Source organism: Acinonyx jubatus, chromosome X (assembly GCF_027475565.1).
Source record: "Acinonyx jubatus isolate Ajub_Pintada_27869175 chromosome X, VMU_Ajub_asm_v1.0, whole genome shotgun sequence".
In the NCBI taxonomy this organism is placed as follows: Eukaryota; Metazoa; Chordata; class Mammalia; order Carnivora; family Felidae; genus Acinonyx; species Acinonyx jubatus.
Window position 1 is genome coordinate 19208008 of NC_069389.1, and position 17543 is coordinate 19225550.

A 17543-nucleotide genomic window follows, 5' to 3' on the forward strand; every position below is an offset into this window, starting at 1 on the left:
TTTCCTGTCCCACACTGATTTTAGGGTCACTCCTAGGGGTGTTAGCCCACTGGCACTTCCAGCCTGCCCCATGGTCAAAGAATATCTCAAGCAGAGAGAGGCAGGAAGCCATTGGTGTATATAGGAACCACCTAGAATAAACTCCTAGGCCAAGGAGGTAAGGATGGAGCACCAGACAGCATCTCTACGTATATACCCTCTTCAAAGCCTTTGCAAACCCTACCTTCACTTTTCAGTTTGGGTTAGGGGAATGTTCTTACTGGTCCCATAGCACAAACGTCCTTGCCACATTACACAATTTTGTTTTTTCATTTTTTGGCCTCAGTCCACTACACTGTGGACACCTCAAAGGCAAGGTCTTTACATGCCTTCATGCTCCACATTTAGCAAAGTGCCTTGGGCCTCCTACCTAGCCCAACAATGTGTGAGGTTGTTTCAAAGCACATTACATTCATTATCATATTTTACACCTGAAAATCTCCTTACAGGGGTGATAGCATCATCATCTTTATCATTCTGATTTTAGGGACAGAAATCTAAAATAGAGTGATGAGACAGAGCTAGATGAAGGACCACATTTGCTGATGGCTAGGCCAGTAGCCAAACTACTTTAGTTTCTGCAGTTCGCCGCACTACAGGAGGCAATGGCATTCACCTGAGGCTAAATCTTTCAACCCATGGTAGGACAGACTTTTCCATATCTAGAATAATCCGCTTTACAATATTCAGAAGGTGCCTGAAGGTGGTAGCAAAGCAGACCTAGAAATGCCAAGTCCCATGCTATATCTGAAAGAGGAACCTTTGATTTTTTTTCTCCTCTCACTTAGCTTCTTCAAGGAGCTGCCTCCTGATGTAATTTTTCTACAATTCTAATATTTGTGAATATGTAAATCAGATTTACTATTAATTAATTCACCAACATAATGCCATTCACTGGAAGGAAGTGATCAGCCATGGGGAACAGAATGCCTTGTAGCTCTGTCATTTTTAAAAGTCAAAGCAAGAAGTACACAGTTCTAATAACAGAAGGGATGAAGTGCTTTGTTCTTAGGTTATACTCTGGAGTACAATTTTTAAAGGGATTAAATATATAAACATCAAAGAAAGACTGCCCTGAAGCTAAGAGTTGTATCAGGAAACCCCCTACTTTTTTATGTCCCCTATGTTCATACAAAAGACAATGGATCTGGTGGCTATAATGGTCTCTATTCGCTTTACACAGTAAAGTAAAGGAAGAGAATTAAAGAATATTTCCCTCTGCAGTATAATGACTGCTGGTGAACCATTAAAAAATGGAAGAATTTCAACAGGCATAAGGTCAGTCTATTTGGTTGCTTTTTCGATTATGTATTTTGGAACCACTTGACAGTTTTCCATTTTAACATTTTAAGGGATTTTTCTTGGTAGAAAAATCCAGACAGGGACTGCAGAAGTTTTACCATCTGCAAAAAGAGTGGGTTGGATTAGCTCAGCAAACACTTTGGGTTCCACAACAATATTTTTGTTGCTCCACAGAACTTCTCTAAGGAATACCAACATCAAAAATGAATCCAAACACTGAAAACCTGATTAATGGATAGGCCACAATATTGCCACTTTACAACACTATTACATGGACCATAAATACAGAAATAGCATTAAGTTGTTTATAATATTCATAGCATATCATGTTATGTAATTAAGATGTTTTTGACATATGATGATACCCAGTCAAGGCATTTTAGAAGAGGAATTAAGTCAATTGTGCTTAGAAGAATGACTGAATGGAAAAACATAGATTTTGATATCAGATAGACTTAGATTCTATTTATGCTTCCATTACAGTGTAACCCTGGACAAGATAGTTAATCTCCTTAATCTTCAGTTTCCTCTCTTTAAAATGGGTTCGACAATTCTTAACAGCCCGCAGTGATTTTGCAAATTACAAAGGTAAGATATGGGAAAGTGCCTAGGGCTAAACTTAGCAGATAAAACTCATTAAAATGTTCTTTCCCCATGTTCTATCCTTCCTGTAAGTTTTCCACACAATTACTCTTAAAATTCAAGTGATTATATTTTAGAGGCAGTTCTAATGTATATTTTTAAATGTCCCCCTCCCCAAACACCTCACAACACAAAAGTATTGGGCATGATTTTAAATGTGATTCTATTGATTTAGTGGTCCACCAGTTTAAATATATTTCCATTTTAATTGGCCTGGCTTAGAAAAAACGATCAACCTCTTGCATTATATTATTCTAAAGAATCTCTTTAGCTCTAATTTTTCTCTAAAAACAATTTACAAGTGATGGGGGCTGGAAGGGGGAGGAGGAACTAGGTTTACGTGGATCTGTCCCTGGTGCTGAAAGTGAATAATGGACCTAAACTCTCTTGGTTTAGGTGCAGCAGAAAGAAAGCTAACTTAACTTAATGAAAAAAGCCTGAGTTGCACTTAGTTTGATATCAAGAAAGTGGAATTACTCAAGATTTCCCCAAACTTCAGGATCATCCCAAGGGAGGAGAGAAAGGGATCCTATAGCAGCCCAGCCAAGTGATCAAAAGGCTATCAAAAAAACAAAAACAAAAAAAACACCTGACATATAACATTATTAACACGTAGATATCTAGAACATTAGATAACAAAGATGCTCAAAAAATCAAGATACTAATTCTAAGCTAAAGGTATTCTAAAACTAGAGACCAACTAGATATCAACTATGCCTTTTTTGAGACCCCCACACCATTACTGTGACCTCTTCTCTGGCGTTTCCCTTATTCAGGTTCATATTTTTTTAAGTTTATTTTGAAAGAGAGAGAGAGAGAGAGAGAGCACGAGTGGAAGAGAGGCAGAGAGAGAGGGAGAGAGAGAGGGAATCCCAAGCAGGCTCTGCATTGTCAGCGTGAAGCCCGCCGTGGGCTTGAACCCACGAATCGTGAGATCATGACCTGAGCCGAAATGAAAAGTCAGATGCTTAACCGACCGAGCCACCCAGGTGCCCCATCAGGTTCATTTTAATGCTCAGTATACTTATCCAAACCTATTCAACTAAAAATTCCTTGAGAGCAGGGAATCCTTTGTTCCATTTCTCCTAGTTGTTGACTAAAGTAGGAACTTAGTGATAATTCAAATATAATTACTTAATCGACTTAAATTAATCAATGTTGGTGTGCCAGTCAGAGAAAGCTTATTAGATATGTGAGCTAGGATTTTCAGAGAACACTGAAGGATAGAAGGATTTTGGAAGGTAAAGAGAAGGTAAGGCCATGCTTTCTGTTAGAAGAAAAAAGCAAAGCACAGACTTGGACCTGGGTGAACACAGACACCCAAAATGGTGTGTTCCAAAATGTCCCTCCCTGAATCAATGCATGAAATATCCCTCACTTAGCCATTGAGTCCTATGTTTATTCAGGAAAATGATTCTGCAGGACTTTTTTCCTTATGTCATGAAAGATCACTTTTTTTAATGTTTTGTTTTTGACAGAGAGAGACAGAATGCGAGCAGGGGAGGGGCAGAGAGAGAGGGAGACACAGAATCTGAAGCAGGCTCCAGGCTCGGAGGCCGACAAAGGGCTCCAACTCACAAACTGCGAGATTGTGACCTGACCTGAAGTCAGACACTTAACCAACTGAGCCACACAGGCACCCAGATAGATCACTTTTTTAAAAGGCTCAGGATGATATTGAAATCATAGTGAGTTGGAAAATCCTGAAAAATACAGGTATCCAACTAGCACACTTTTTAATGGGGATCATCTACTATTAGGACTTGCCACACGTGTTCTCTCTTCAACTGCAAGTTTAAACTATCTTCAGACGACTGTTTTTGGGGAAAATATCAGGGAGTACAGTGTCGCTATGTACAAAACAGCTTCTTGGTCCAAACAGGGCTGAGTCCCAGCAGATATTTCATGGAGACGTCCCCACTGCAGTGAACACTGATGTTTGCCAGGGGGGCTTCCCCACTCTAAAGGAAAACCCTTGTCATCCTTTGGTCTGCCACGCATGTGTTTCCATTCTCGAAGAAATCTTACCTAGATCTTTTAGGATGACAGAAACATCGACCACTGACAAAAATATCAGTGTTACCGAGATTGGAATAGTATAAAGTAATGATAAGCACACTGTCCTAAGTGCCACCCTAAATTGCAGCTGCCTAAATATTCTTTGCATGATCTCACTATGCATGGTGATCTCGTAGTTGATATTGAACTGTTTAGATTTAATATTATATGCATGGAAATATTGTGTTTCTCAGGCAAAAACCGGTGGTGTGATGATTGAAAGCTAATGCTTGACACACTTGCTACATAAGAGTAGCCCCTCGTTGCTAACCTTATCAAGCCAAATAAGCTTTGGTTTTGGGTCCACACTCCCTCCACGCCATGATTAATCCCTCTGGCATCTGTGAGCAAGACTGAGCGGAGACTTACTCCAAAAGTAACAGATGATAGGAATCCCCTCCCAAGTGACAATGCTTCATGTATTTTATCAAGAAATTTAATCCCTGTGAAGGAATGCCCTTGTCCCTTCCAATTCAACAATAGTTACCAAGTCATCTGTTAGGAGCAGTCTACTTAAAATGTAGTGGTGAATACTTGACCCTAAGAAAATAGAGAAGTAGGTGGGATATTTATGTAAAGGATGTTCATCTCAGTATTACTTAGGACAGTAAAAAAAATTTTTTAAAGCCCCAAATTTCCAACAATAGAGTATAAGTTAAAGAAATTAAGTTTTAGCCATTTGATGGACTTCTATGCAGCCATTAAAATGTCCTATGGCGATATTAATCAACATGAGAAAATGGTTACAATTTAATGGAAAAAAATGTTTACCAAACAGAATGTTTGTTATAACTTACAATTTTAGGAAAAAAAAAGTGTATACGCATTTTATATACATTGCCTAAACCCTCCTGCCAAAGACCACCAAGAACACACCAGCAGTTGAATGAATTGGGTTTATTTTTCACTTCAGTGAGGAGAACATGTACCATGGGGAACTGAGGAGCATCTCAATAAGGATTTGGGCTTGTGTTAAGTAATATGGGGAAAGATTTAAGGCAATGGGGCTTGCTGTGGAATGGATGCTGTCAGGAAGCAGGGGTAGTTTTATGACTGGGTGTTTTAATAAATCTTTATCTAGGAGAGAAGACCAGACCAAAACTAAAGCTCCAATTTCTTTAAAAATAAAAAAAAAATGATACTCTTATTATCCAGGATAGGGGCACGGTTGATCATTTTGGGGATTTGGACAAGGTTCATACTTCACCTATGTTCAGACATGATTATGGGGTGGGCCTAATTTTGTCTGGATCCATCACAGTTACAGAATGACCTTACCTGACATTAGTGTTTAGAGAATGGTTTTTATTCAGAAGAAGAACACTGGAACTTAGTTGTGAGTAACAGGGCAGCTCCTAGAGACACCAAGTCCCAAATGGTAATACCAGGCCAACTTCTGGATGGCAGGGACTGATGTTCATTTTCACACATACACATATTCAAGAATGACCAGAATCATGAAAAATATCATTAACTAGGTGTTTGTGATATACCAGGCACTGTTTTAAGTGCCTTACATTTTTGACCAATTTATTCTTTACAGCGACTCTATGAGGTAGGTATTATTAATCATTCCCATTTTCCAGAACAGGAAAGTATGGCATAAGGAGGTGATGTTACTCACCCAACGTATCATAGTAAGTAGTGGGGCATGGATTCAACTTAGTGGCTATGGAACCAACGGCCTGAATGTCTGTATTGTATTGTCTATGTGTACAATAAATTATCAACAGAGGCTACCCCTGAAAGGTGGTGGGCGCAACAGGGATAGGGGTGTCGTTTTGTTTCCTTCTTTTTCTAGTTCTTATTTTCTAAATTTTCTACAATTAATATGTATTAATTCTTCATCAGAAAAAGGAATAATTTATGAATGTACTGATGGAAACTCTATTCCCAAGGTCATTGCCCCAAATGCAAACCTAGGTCTTTGGTGGTGGCAAGGCTCCTGTGAACATCTGAATCAAAAGAAGAAAAATCAAATCAGGAGGAGGCAAGGCCCCCCCCCCCCCCCGCCCTTGCTCCAACTCAATTTAGATAATACTAACTGAATTTCCTGCAGTAAAAAGTGGCAGCAAGATTCGCTCTCAGGCCATTGGGGGTTTCTGAATTAAATCGGGGACTGTGGAAGTTGCCCCCACATATACACAAAGACGATTAGGAATAGAGTAGAAAGGACTAGAAGCAAATGCCAGGGTCTCAAAGGAAGGGCCCTTTCCGAGTGGGAGGACAACACTCCCACCCCCGCCAGCTGAGCAACTCTGGGTTTCTGCCCGCTCAAAGATTCAGCCCAGGTGTTGAGAAAGGGGGCACCTGCTCCTCGGCCTTCGTGGGGGCTAACATTAAAAGGCCAAATTCCAGGGACGAGGGCGAGCCAAGGTTAGGAGGGAACCATTTGGAGGGACAAAGACTTCAGAATGAAAAGAGCTTCGCCAAAATGTTAAAGGCTCCCAAGGAGACCTGTCGGCTGGTTTCCCTTCTCCCGATTCTGTCGCTGCGCTGGCATCAGGGCACATGAACATCTCTGTTCGCTCCCCGCGCCAAAGACCGACTTTAGGCCTCCTGAGAGGTGCCCACCCACCAGCTGCCGCCAGCTCAGCGGCAAAGAACTGGGCTCACAGTATTTCCCATTGCCACCGCACGCGCACCCCCCGCCCTTTCCGCCTTTCCTTCTGCCCCGGCTGAGAGCCACGCAGGGCATCCACCCTGCCATTTAGCACCTCGGCGGCGCAGTGGTGGGTGGTTTCCCGAAGCGGGTGCCCTCGCAGCCACTTGCGCTTGCCTTGCCAGTTGCAGGGGCACAAGTCAAAGAGGCTTTTCCCTCCTCGATCATCGTGAATCAGCAAAGCGCTGCAGAGCAGCGGCGTCTCCTCGAGCAGGATTTACGATGTTGGGGGAAGGGCACAAGTGGAGTGTTGCAAGGGAATTTCTAGCCCCCTCCCAACGTGTCCCTCCCAGGGACCGCGGTACTGGAGTGGGGATGGGGGAGGTGTTGGCTGGAAGCCTTTGGTTGAACCTAGGCGCCCAAGGGAGCCTTCGGAAACAGAGATCGGTGTGGGGAATGAGCGAGGGTGGGCCGAGAAAGTGGACCAGAGTACAGATGGGTAGAAGGACCTAGGGAGCAGTCAGGGCTGAGCGGGTGCGCCCCAGGGGTGGGCACCGCAGCAGCTGCAGGTGTTGCTGAGGGAATGTAGGAAGGAGGGTCTGGTGTGGGGGAAGGGAGGAGAGAAACCAAAAAAGGAGGGTTTCCCAGCCCAAGACTTTCTGATTCTAACATGCAAGTTCCCAAGTTCAGTTTGAGAAGTGGAGGGCCGCTTAGCATTGGGGAGTCTGGAATAGGAATATTAGGGGAACACCTCCCTGAATCGCGTTCTCCCACCCATTTCTCTCTCCCTGTCCTCTTCTCTGCTCTTCCTCCTCCTCCTCCCCGTACTTCTCTTTCTCTCCCTATTCCGCCTTTCTTCAGCTTCAGTATGCAAGTCCATGCTCAGTAGTGCGGGCTACACTCCAGGGACCGCGCCTCCAGTCGCCACCGCCTCTCCTTTGACCCCTGGCATTAGGAGGCCAAGCGGCAGCGACTGGAGGCTAGGAATGGGAAAACCCAACACTCGAAGCGCAAAACCTTGGGACCCCTCCACCGCGCACCGGTCCCCACCCCCTTAGCCGGACTGAGCGCCCAGGCTCTGAGATCCGGCTCGGTTTGAGTTGCAATGCATGGACCCCGGGGCTTAGAGCGCACAACGAAACGCGCTAAATTGTACCTGTGCGTGGCCGTTCCCGCCGCCGCCGCAGGTCTATCCCGGGCCCGAAGCCGGCGCCCGCCTTCTCGGGAAATTCTCTGGAGGGGGAGTGCGAGGGGAACCACAGTGGCTGCCTGCTAGCTCAAGGCTGGCGCGCACACGCACACGCCCAACTTTGCCGAGACGTCGGCGCCCCCCGGGCTCCCCCGCGCCCCCTGCGGCTCGGCATGCTCGGAGACCAGTATCTCTCCAGGTCTGAGATAAGGTGTCCCCCACTCCCACACTTGCGCCTTTGAGAATGAGAGGGCGGGGTGTTGGAGAGAAGGGGAGTAACGCTACAGACTCCCGGTTCACGAACACTCTACGCCCGCCCGCAGGGGCGCCCGCTCCAGCCCCGCCGCACCAGGTCCCCCAGACCCGCCTGTGACGACAGAGGGAGGAGGAGGAGGCAAGGCGGAGAGGCCGGAGTCCAGGAGCTCCACCGACTGATCATCAGTACCAGCACTTTTATTACTGGGGACGGGTGGGCGCGCAGGTTGAGGGGCGCGCAGCAGAACTACCCAACCCCAATACACTCTGGAGCGACGCTGAGGGCGAGAAGAACGATCCTCTACAGACGCCTTTTGGGTGGCCGTGCCCCAGACGCACACTCGGACCCCGCGGTCCCGCGGCAGCTGCAGTGTTGGGGATAATTTAAATGGCTCTTACTTGAGAGGAGGCGTGATTTCCACGTTCGAGCGTCTTCGCTCCCCACCCCCTCTCCGCACCAGCCAGTGCGCGCCACCACCTGAGCCTGGCGAGAGCCGGGGCGCACGCAGTCTTCAGCCTCCTCCTTTCCGCCTCTGGGGGTACTTGGCTCTGAGCGGGTCCACCCGACGCCCCCCGGGAGAACTCTTTACTTTTTCTTGGAAAATCAGGGCCATTTCTTTATTCATCTCTGGGTCTCCCCGGAGGAGGACAGGGGAGGGGAGGGCGTGCGCGGCGGCCGGGCCGGGGGAGGGGAGCGCGTGGAGGGGAGGGGACTGGGTGTAGCCTGGAATTCTCCGTCCTCGTGTTCCTAGGCTGGCGCGCAGAGTCTCCCCGAGATAGCGCCGCCGCCGCTCCCCGCGCCACCCCGTCGTTGGCCTTGGGGGTCGGGTGAGTGGGGTCATGACGCGCCGCGGGGGCTGCTCCGGGCCCCTCCCGCGCTGAGCCGGGACGCGGCCCCGCCGCGCGGAGCCCCTCGGGCTGGGAGGCGGCGGGGGGTGGGGAGGGCGCACGGGGTAGGGCGGGGTGGGGGCGGCGCGGAGGCCGCCAGGCTGGGGGGCTCTCTGGGCCGGCGCGGCCGCGGGCAGGAGGGCGTGTCTCCGGCCCGAGGGGACCCTCCCGAGGCGCGGCGCGGGACTCCCCGATGGTGGTGCCGCGGCTCCGGGAGAGCTCCGGGTCTCGCCTCCGCCGCCGCCGCCGCCGCCGCCGTCGCCGCCGCGGGCGCCACCACCGCCGCCGCCGCCGCCGCCGCCGCCCGAGCCCGCGCCGAGCGTGCGCCTCGCCCTCCTCCCGCGCCCGCTCTGCTCTAGGATGCTGCGGCAGGTTCTGCACAGGGGCTTGAGGACGTGTTTCTCCCGGCTCGGCCACTTCATTGCCAGTCACCCGGTCTTCTTCGCCTCGGCGCCCGTGCTCATCTCCATCCTGCTCGGCGCCAGCTTCAGCCGCTACCAGGTCGAGGAGAGCGTGGAGCACCTGCTGGCGCCCCAGCACAGCCTCGCCAAGATCGAGCGCAACCTCGTCAACAGCCTCTTCCCGGTCAACCGCTCCAAACACCGACTCTACTCGGACCTGCAGACCCCCGGGCGCTACGGCCGGGTCATCGTCACCTCCTTCCAGAAAGCCAACATGCTGGACCAGCATCACACTGACCTGATCTTAAAGGTGAGAGAGGGGCGGGCGCGGGCAGCCTCCCGCCCGTGCCGCTGGCGCGGCTGGGCTGGCTCTGCGCGGGGGTCCGGGCTGAGAGCGCCGCCTCTACCATCCCAGGCGGCTGCCGCAGGGGCTCCCCTGCACCGCGTGCCCCTCGGAGGCCGCCCGGAGCCTCCTAGCCTCCTGGGCGGGGAGCGTCCGGGTCCGGGTCCGGGCCCGGCCCTGCCCTCGCCACTGTCGCCGCCACCCCGGCAGCTGCTGCAACAGTTGGGGCGGCGGCAGCCACGGTGCTGTGGTCGGTGCGCTTGTTTTGGTTGCAGTGGTCTTGGGGGTGGGGAGGCTTGGGGGTAACGGCCAGGAAGGAACAGAACAAGAGGAGACATTCTGGAAAGTCCTGCTACTTGAAAACAAAGTATTATGCTTGGGGGCGATTCAGAGTCCCCTCTCCCATTCTTTTCTCCCTTCCTCTGGCCTTCGGAATGATGTGGGAAAGGCTGCTTGCAGGGGCCGGGAGGGGCCAAAGGAATGTGAGGCGGGATGCTGAGGAAAATGCCTCGTACCCACCCAGAAGGAAGTATGCTCCCTGGTGAGGACATGGGGCTGCCCTTCCGCCCTCTTCCCCAGAGCGAGGTGGCCATCTCTGTCTTCTGGGGTAGGAAATGATGTCTGTAATTCGCAGTTATTTCGTCTTTCACAGTAGCTCCCCTCTTTCGAAAAGCAGAAACTTCTTTGGGAAAATAGAGATTCGATTAATCCACTTTTATTTGGGTGCATTTGGGCGTGAGGATGAGGGGCAGAGGCAGAAGGGGGAGGACAGAAGCCAGGCTGTGTGGCTCTAAGAAGAGCACAGGAAACTCAGCAGCTGGGTAGAGGGTGACACTGGTGGAAACAGGTTATGCCGTCAGCCCGAGGTGGGAATTTGATGTGAAAAGTGAGGTTAATGGTGGTAACTTTCAGGAAGTTCCTAAGAAAAGCAGAGGAGTGAGGACTAGAGATGGAAAAGTGGAGACCTTCCCAGAGAAAAGCAAAAAAGAGGTGAGAAGGTTCCATACAAGCCCCTGGTGGGGATTATGGGGCTTGTTTACTTAAGGTGCCCCTCTGCAGAGGGCCGGCAGGAACCAGTCGCAGCCAGAGCCCTGGGGCAGAGGCAGGAAAGGTGCTGGTTTTGTGAGGGGCTCGGGTCCAGATTTGGGATTATCGGGCCAGTTAGATTTCTAATCTACTTATGCCAAGGGGAGTCAACCAGTGAACCTGGGGAACTCTCTCCTCTTTTCCTCTATAGGTAACCCTTTATCCCTGGAGACCAGCTAATTTTTCTATGTTATTTTCCTTCCTCCATCTGTTGATGTGTTATCAATCAGCAATTAGTAACGAGGGGAATGCGACTAGGGACTCAATGGAATCAGGACCTTCCCACGTTGGGTGGCTTGTGACATTTTTAATGGCACACACATCATCACAGAACCTTAGTAACAGTAGTCCGGAAATATTTGCTTTTCTTATGATCATGCTTCCAACATTGAAGTGTTTTTTGTGTGTGTGCCAGTACTTCAGTGAACATAATATGACACACAGAACAATACTGCTCCAAATGCTTGCCCAAGAAAACACGTTAATAGTTTCATTGCAGGTTTAAAGAAACTATAACTTAGCCAGTCCCGACAGTTGGAAAGCTGCCCCATGTTTTGATATATGATCTAGTAAAAGATGTTTCTCTCTGTATCCCCCCCCCCGATGATGTTTCCACTGGCTTCCCCCCCTCCCAACAAACCATCACGCCACTGTGACGGGCAGTCACCAGTTACATTCACTCTCAAGGTTAATGAGACACCAACAGGCACATCAGATCTCTTTTCAACAGGATTGTTTCACTCCTATTTGATTTTGATCTGTTCAGGACAGAAAACTGTATTATCTGACAAAGTTGGGACTGGAGAGAGAGGGAGGCTGTCTTTGCCTCTGTGGCTAAAGGGCAACTTTAAAGGACAGTGGTCTTATCAGTGAATTGTTTTCAGATTCAAGATGGTTTTTCATGTGCTAGGTGTCTGGGGAAAATCAAAACCAAGTCAAATAGTGGTCAGAAGCCATTTCTAGCTGATGGCTGTCTGGTCAAATGAATTCACATAGTTTATAAAAACTCAAACCTAGGAAACTGAGGGAAATGCCTTCAATTGTATATATCCTTTTTTTTCTTTCTACATCCAACTCCTATAGCGGGTAGGTATGGAGCTGGGCACAGAAAAATGGACCTCCAGTATTCATGGAAATAGAAAGTGTGGGAATGAGCACTTATCATTATTTTTCTTTCTTTCCATTAGAGACATGATGAAGACTTGTCCTTTACAAAAGGTGTTAAGAGTGAAAGAGTCACTGTTTCTGCCCATACTAGTGTTATCCTGATACTTTGCTGCTGGCATCAAGGACGGCCCTGACAGCTCACATTGCACACAACGCCATCCGGCTCCTGCCCATTGAATGGCATCACATTTGAAACGAAGTGGACAAAGCATAAGCAGGGCTTTATAAAGGCTTTCGCAGGCCCCATTATGAAACCGGAGGACGTATGTTGCAGGGCTGTGTCACTTACTCCTCATAGTACTCTGCGGTTGTACCCATTTAATGAAGGAGAGCCTTCTTCTCAGGCTATTAGTCCAGCTACTTTTGACCAAAAATAGAAGAGGGATGATGACAAAAAGTGAAAACCCAGGTTGATTTTTTTTTTAAATATACTTCAGAGTATCACCAAAAAAAAAAAAAAAAAAAAAAAAAAACCACATTTGAAAATCCAGCCTATCTCATTTGGAGGAGCTTTCTCAAATTTGTGCAAGTGACATGGTTGTCGTACTCCGGGTCTGCAGCGTAGATTTCGACCCCAAACTATGACAAGGGTGACCATCCCTAGCAGTGGTTTCCTCTGAAGTCTCTGGGGCCAAGATGTAGTTTGGGGTGTAGGTGGGTGGGGCCTGATGGTGCTGGTAAAGGATCAACCATTAATTTCTGAACGTCTTTAAATGTCTTCGTTTCACTAGAAGATTAAATTTAGCCCATTATTATATTTTAACAGAAAATTCATGATGTTCATCTCAGAGCAAATTTCAGAGGAGTGCCTCATGAGCTTTCATAAATATGTTTCTTCTTGATCGCTGAAAATGAAGTGTAAAGTGTTGTTGGTAATTGACCTGGGGTGTGACCAAGACAGTGCTTGATTTATTCCAGAATCATCCATGTAGAAGGAAGAACCTGTTTAACCCAGTGCTTATAATAGTGACATGACGTTTATAGCACTCTATAAGTTATAAATGTATATGTATCAACGTATATAACTTATAATGTATATGTATAAACATATAAATACAGTAAACACCTTAGGGTATAAGTGCTATGATCCCATTTTACAGATGAGAAATCGCCATAGAAATTAACTCACTTATCCAGGGAAAGAAGACAAGGACAGAATCAGGGCAGGACAGGGTTTTGACTCCCAGACCAGTACTCTTCACTATAATGTACTGCCTCGCATATGATAAACTACTTGAATGATTTAAATGTACATTTTTAAAACCCAAATGAACTATACTTGACTAAAGTCTCACGCCCATCTCATAGTGTCCTAACAGTAGTAACTGGATAATAAGGACATTTTCTTAACTGATTCTGTCTGGTGTCAGTGAAAATCCACATATAGAAACTCTAAATGCCCAAAGTAAAGCATAAGATACTTGGAATTAGCAATACACAAAGACAGAAATCTAAAATGTTTTACTGGAAAAATCCCTGGATGATTGGATGAAGCTATTTCCTATGTGAGCACCGTTCAACTGTCCAGGTGGATTCAAATCCAATGCCTCACACAGTTCCTGGCACATAGTAAACCCTCAAGAAACAACTTGTCAAATGCACTTGCCCTAGTTTACTCAGACACTTATGTGATGGGTAAAGAAAATTCCATAGAAACTACTTTGACATGCATTTTCACAATGACATTTTTAAAATGTTTACGGCTCTACAAGCAGTTTCTAGTCCTTTCTTTTTCCAGGATTCTTCCTTCCTGGATAACCTCTGTAGTCCTATTAAAACGTATTTCAGTTTGGGAATTGTGTGGGGGCATTTCCTTTGTACACCGTCCTTTTCGAAGGACCCTCACAGGATAGTTTATTCCAAACCAATGGAAGGACACATCCTCACCATGCAGACATTCTTCCACTTACTGGGGAATCTCACTTTGTTCAACTGTTGACTTTCTATTTCATTTAAACTTCTCACGTTTGAATACATTAAATAGAACTAGGTTGCAAAACAAGATTCAGAGAATTTAATTTGGGATTAATTACTTCAGGCTTCCCAAGAAGGGCAGCATAACTGCTAGGTCAGGGTCATGAACACATTGTAGCAGTATCCAGACCCCAGTGTTTCCAAATACTGCCTCAGCACTTGCAATCATTGTGGGAACTGCCATCATCACTCTCTGTATGTAGGCTAAGGATCGGCACATTCCAACCTAGCTTTGAGGTCAGAAGGCGTTTTTATGGTTTTAAAAGATTGTAACAGAACAAGACAAAAACAAAGAATATGAGGCAGAGATGGCATGAGGCTCTCAAAGCCTACAAATATTTACTCTTTGGTCTTTTACATGAAGAAGTTCCCGTACTGTATTCCAAGCCCCTTTACTGGGACAATTACAGGAAGTTAACACTATTAAATAGCCTGGAAGGCAGTGGGTCTCACCCCTCCCCCCAGGGGACACTTGGCAATGGCTGGAGACATTTTTAACTGTCACATCTGAGGGTGAGTTGCTGCTGGCATCTAGTGGGTGGAGGTCACAGATGCTGTTAAACATCCCGTACGCACAGGACAGCACCCCTTAGCTAAGAATTATCTGGCCCCAGCCCTGCTTGAAGAGGTTCATTTGTGTTTCTCTTGCTTTCTTAGGGTTTTTTTTCCCCAGCTGCACTGAGTACACAGAATAAAAGAATGCCAACAAGAAGTTCATATGTTACAGAACTTGGGCTGGGGACAAATACTACCACCTCTGAGGAGACGCTCTTTTTGTGAAGTTGGGCAGAGATGAGATTGTGCAGGGTAACCTTCCCCAAGATGCGCTTCTCCTGCTCTGTCTCACACCTCTGTCCTTTATGGTCTAAATCTCGCCGTAGCAGGACCCGAGGAACTGAATACAGTCCAACTGCTGGGATGGCAAAGCTAAGGCTTGTCAGCGTGGCCGTCGTTGTCGGCAGGCCTGACCCGCCGTCAGCAGCAGCCACCCACGAGGCCGGCCTCCTCCTGACAGTGTGTGAGACCTCCCTGTGAGCGGTGGCCTGCTGAGGAGGCACAAGGCAATGCCTTGTTGCCTGGTCCATCTGCTTGGCTTTGCTGAACATTAAATGAAAAAAGAAAGAGTTCGCCCCCGAGGAACAGTGGACCAAAGAGCCTTGGGTTTGGAGGCCACCTTCAAGGGCGTCTGTGCAGATGCTGGTGCTGGAATCTGCTCTTGCATCTCAGGGCGCTTTTCCTGGTGACAGGTGCTCTGACGACTCGAGCAGCCCGGGTCCTCCAGTGAGTTATTCTAGTGGCAGATAGTCTTAGAAAAGATTGAGCACGAGCCTGAAAGGGCAACGTGTGTGCATCTGCTGGGCCAGCCAATTGGCTTTTGCATTTTATCTTTGCACTAGGGGAAAATTCGGGAGAGAGAGAGATCACTATTCATTCTCCTTTCACTTCATAGGTGTGCATCCCAATCATCCAGGCACAGTATTCTTCTCAGGTTGTCTGCCTCCTGAGCACATTTCCGTGGTGCAAATAGTATTCTCAAATGCCCACCCGGCTTGTCTCTTCGAGATTGGGGGAGCAATCTCTTACTTCCCCATGTGGATAAGCACTTGGGACAAATCTGGGTAAAGTGTTCATTTAAACTGAAATGTAAAACTAAAGCAGTAGTGTGAGAGGAAGGCCACCTTTTTAGTGACTCCTAGTATCTTAAGAGATGCTCTATTAGAGTAAGAGAAGCATGATTTTCAAATCTGAACACCAAAACCAAACTGCTCAAGACTCAGCACACTTCTTAACCTCACAGAACAGCTGAGCATCTAACTGGTGATTCCTTACAAAGCCCGAAGGAAGGAGAAGCAAGCTGAAAGAAATTCGTTCTTCCCTGCCTGAGAGGGGGCAGCACCCCTTGGCACAGGAGCTAGGGAGGTACACAGTGCTAGGGATCTGGTCAACTCTGACTCAGTGAGATGGTGAGATGCGCCATCTGGTACCTGACTTTGGGGCTCAGTGTGAGCCCCAAGTGATACTCAAGAGAGGCTTGACACAGACCTTTGAAGTCACCTGCTTGGTAGCACATCACAGCAAGCAGGCCTGTCTGCCGCCACATGCCCGGAAGGCCACAGAACTTCCGAGGAGTCCTGCCAGACTGATTTAATGACCAGCAGGGGAGGTGAGTAATCTCTAACCTTTAAGAGACCAAAAAAAAAAAAAAAGGGAAATCAACACCAGTTGTTATTTTATATGGGAAGCCCTGAATAATATGTCATGCCTTCAACTTCAGAATTCATATTTTGAACCAAAGGAGGCAATGAGGGAACCGGGAGGCTATTTTTATCTTCTTGCTCTCTAAGAAATCCTCTTGAGAATATTGTTTCTGGTATTTTCAAAGATCCCCACTGTTAGGTCTTCCACTTAAAGTTGAACTTGTGGGCTCCGAGTATGGTCGAGATGAGGATTTTAATGCAAGCAGGTACCTGGGAAGGTGATACCCAAAAATCTCGGCAAGAAAGTGGGGACAGGAAATGAAGAAGCAGGCAGCCAGTCACAGGAGCCAAGTGTCCACTGTGGGCACCTGGGGCCCCATGTCACTGGGGAACTCTGGGGGACACTGTAGAGCACATGTCCAAACTATCCCACCTGTGGAAGAAGAAGCCGGATATTCATTCCCCAATATCCGGGGGCACTAAATAAGGGTTTGACAATTCCAGATTCCATATGTGTCCCTGTAACAGAATTGTTGTTTTATAAAAGCCTCAGGCAAAGAGTCGTAGGTGTTCAGAGCGAGAGGACTTGGCATGTAGAGAGGAGCATGAGCTGAGAGATGCATCTAGAGTTATACATCTCAGGGCTTAGGGCTCACATTCCTCAGGAATGTTCATCCCTTCACTCAACAAAATGGCCATGACCCCATTTCCATGAAGTTTACAGACAAGAATGATCCAGCATAGACGTTTCATTATTCTTGAATTCGATTTGATCCACTACCATTTTAAGGATTTCAGTTCTGCCACTGGATGGCAATAAAGATGATTCCCAACAGGGCCGGGACACCACGAGGACTCGGGGTTTTCTGTGCTAAACCCCCAGGTCTGAGTGGCCTGGATCCAGCCCCCCTTCCCTCTGTGAGTCCTAGAGAAGTCTGCAGCCTGCTTCTCATACCTCCACCTCCACACATGGACCTGTTGCTCTCCTCCCTAGAAATGCATTAATTCCTTACTTTGGGTCCAACTCACCTGCCTCCTACTTTATGAGGCCTTCCCACATTCGTGGCTCCTTCCCTTCCTTAAATCTATCTGGCTTTCGGCCATATCCACATTCCTTAATGCTTAACTATACATTATTATATAATTTGCTGTATTGTCACGTGATACTTTCTCTTGAACAAGATTGGAAGCTCTTCAAGGGCAGGAACAAGGTCTCCTACTCCTAAATTTCTCCCAGAGCCTACCACAATGTGAAGTATGCGGCAGGTAGTTGATAAATTATTGCTGGTTGATGGCTTGTAGAATGGAAAATGTGCTCTTCCTTCCCTATTGATTTATTTTGGTCACACTAGAACTGCTAATTTCTCAGCACTGAAGGTGAGATTCCTTTGCCCATTTT

General features: G+C 47.4%; 1 protein-coding gene across 1 annotated transcript in view; it reads left to right on the forward strand.

Annotated features, from left to right (window-relative positions):
• Positions 1 to 9248: 9248 nt before the first annotated feature.
• The window catches only part of PTCHD1 (patched domain containing 1), a 53752-nt gene continuing 45457 nt past the window's right edge, over positions 9249 to 17543 (forward strand). The window contains exon 1 of the mRNA XM_027054704.2: positions 9249 to 9686. Within this exon, the coding sequence (XP_026910505.1) occupies positions 9336 to 9686 (351 nt within the window). The 5' untranslated portion in view covers positions 9249 to 9335. The remainder of the gene's footprint in view (positions 9687 to 17543) is intronic.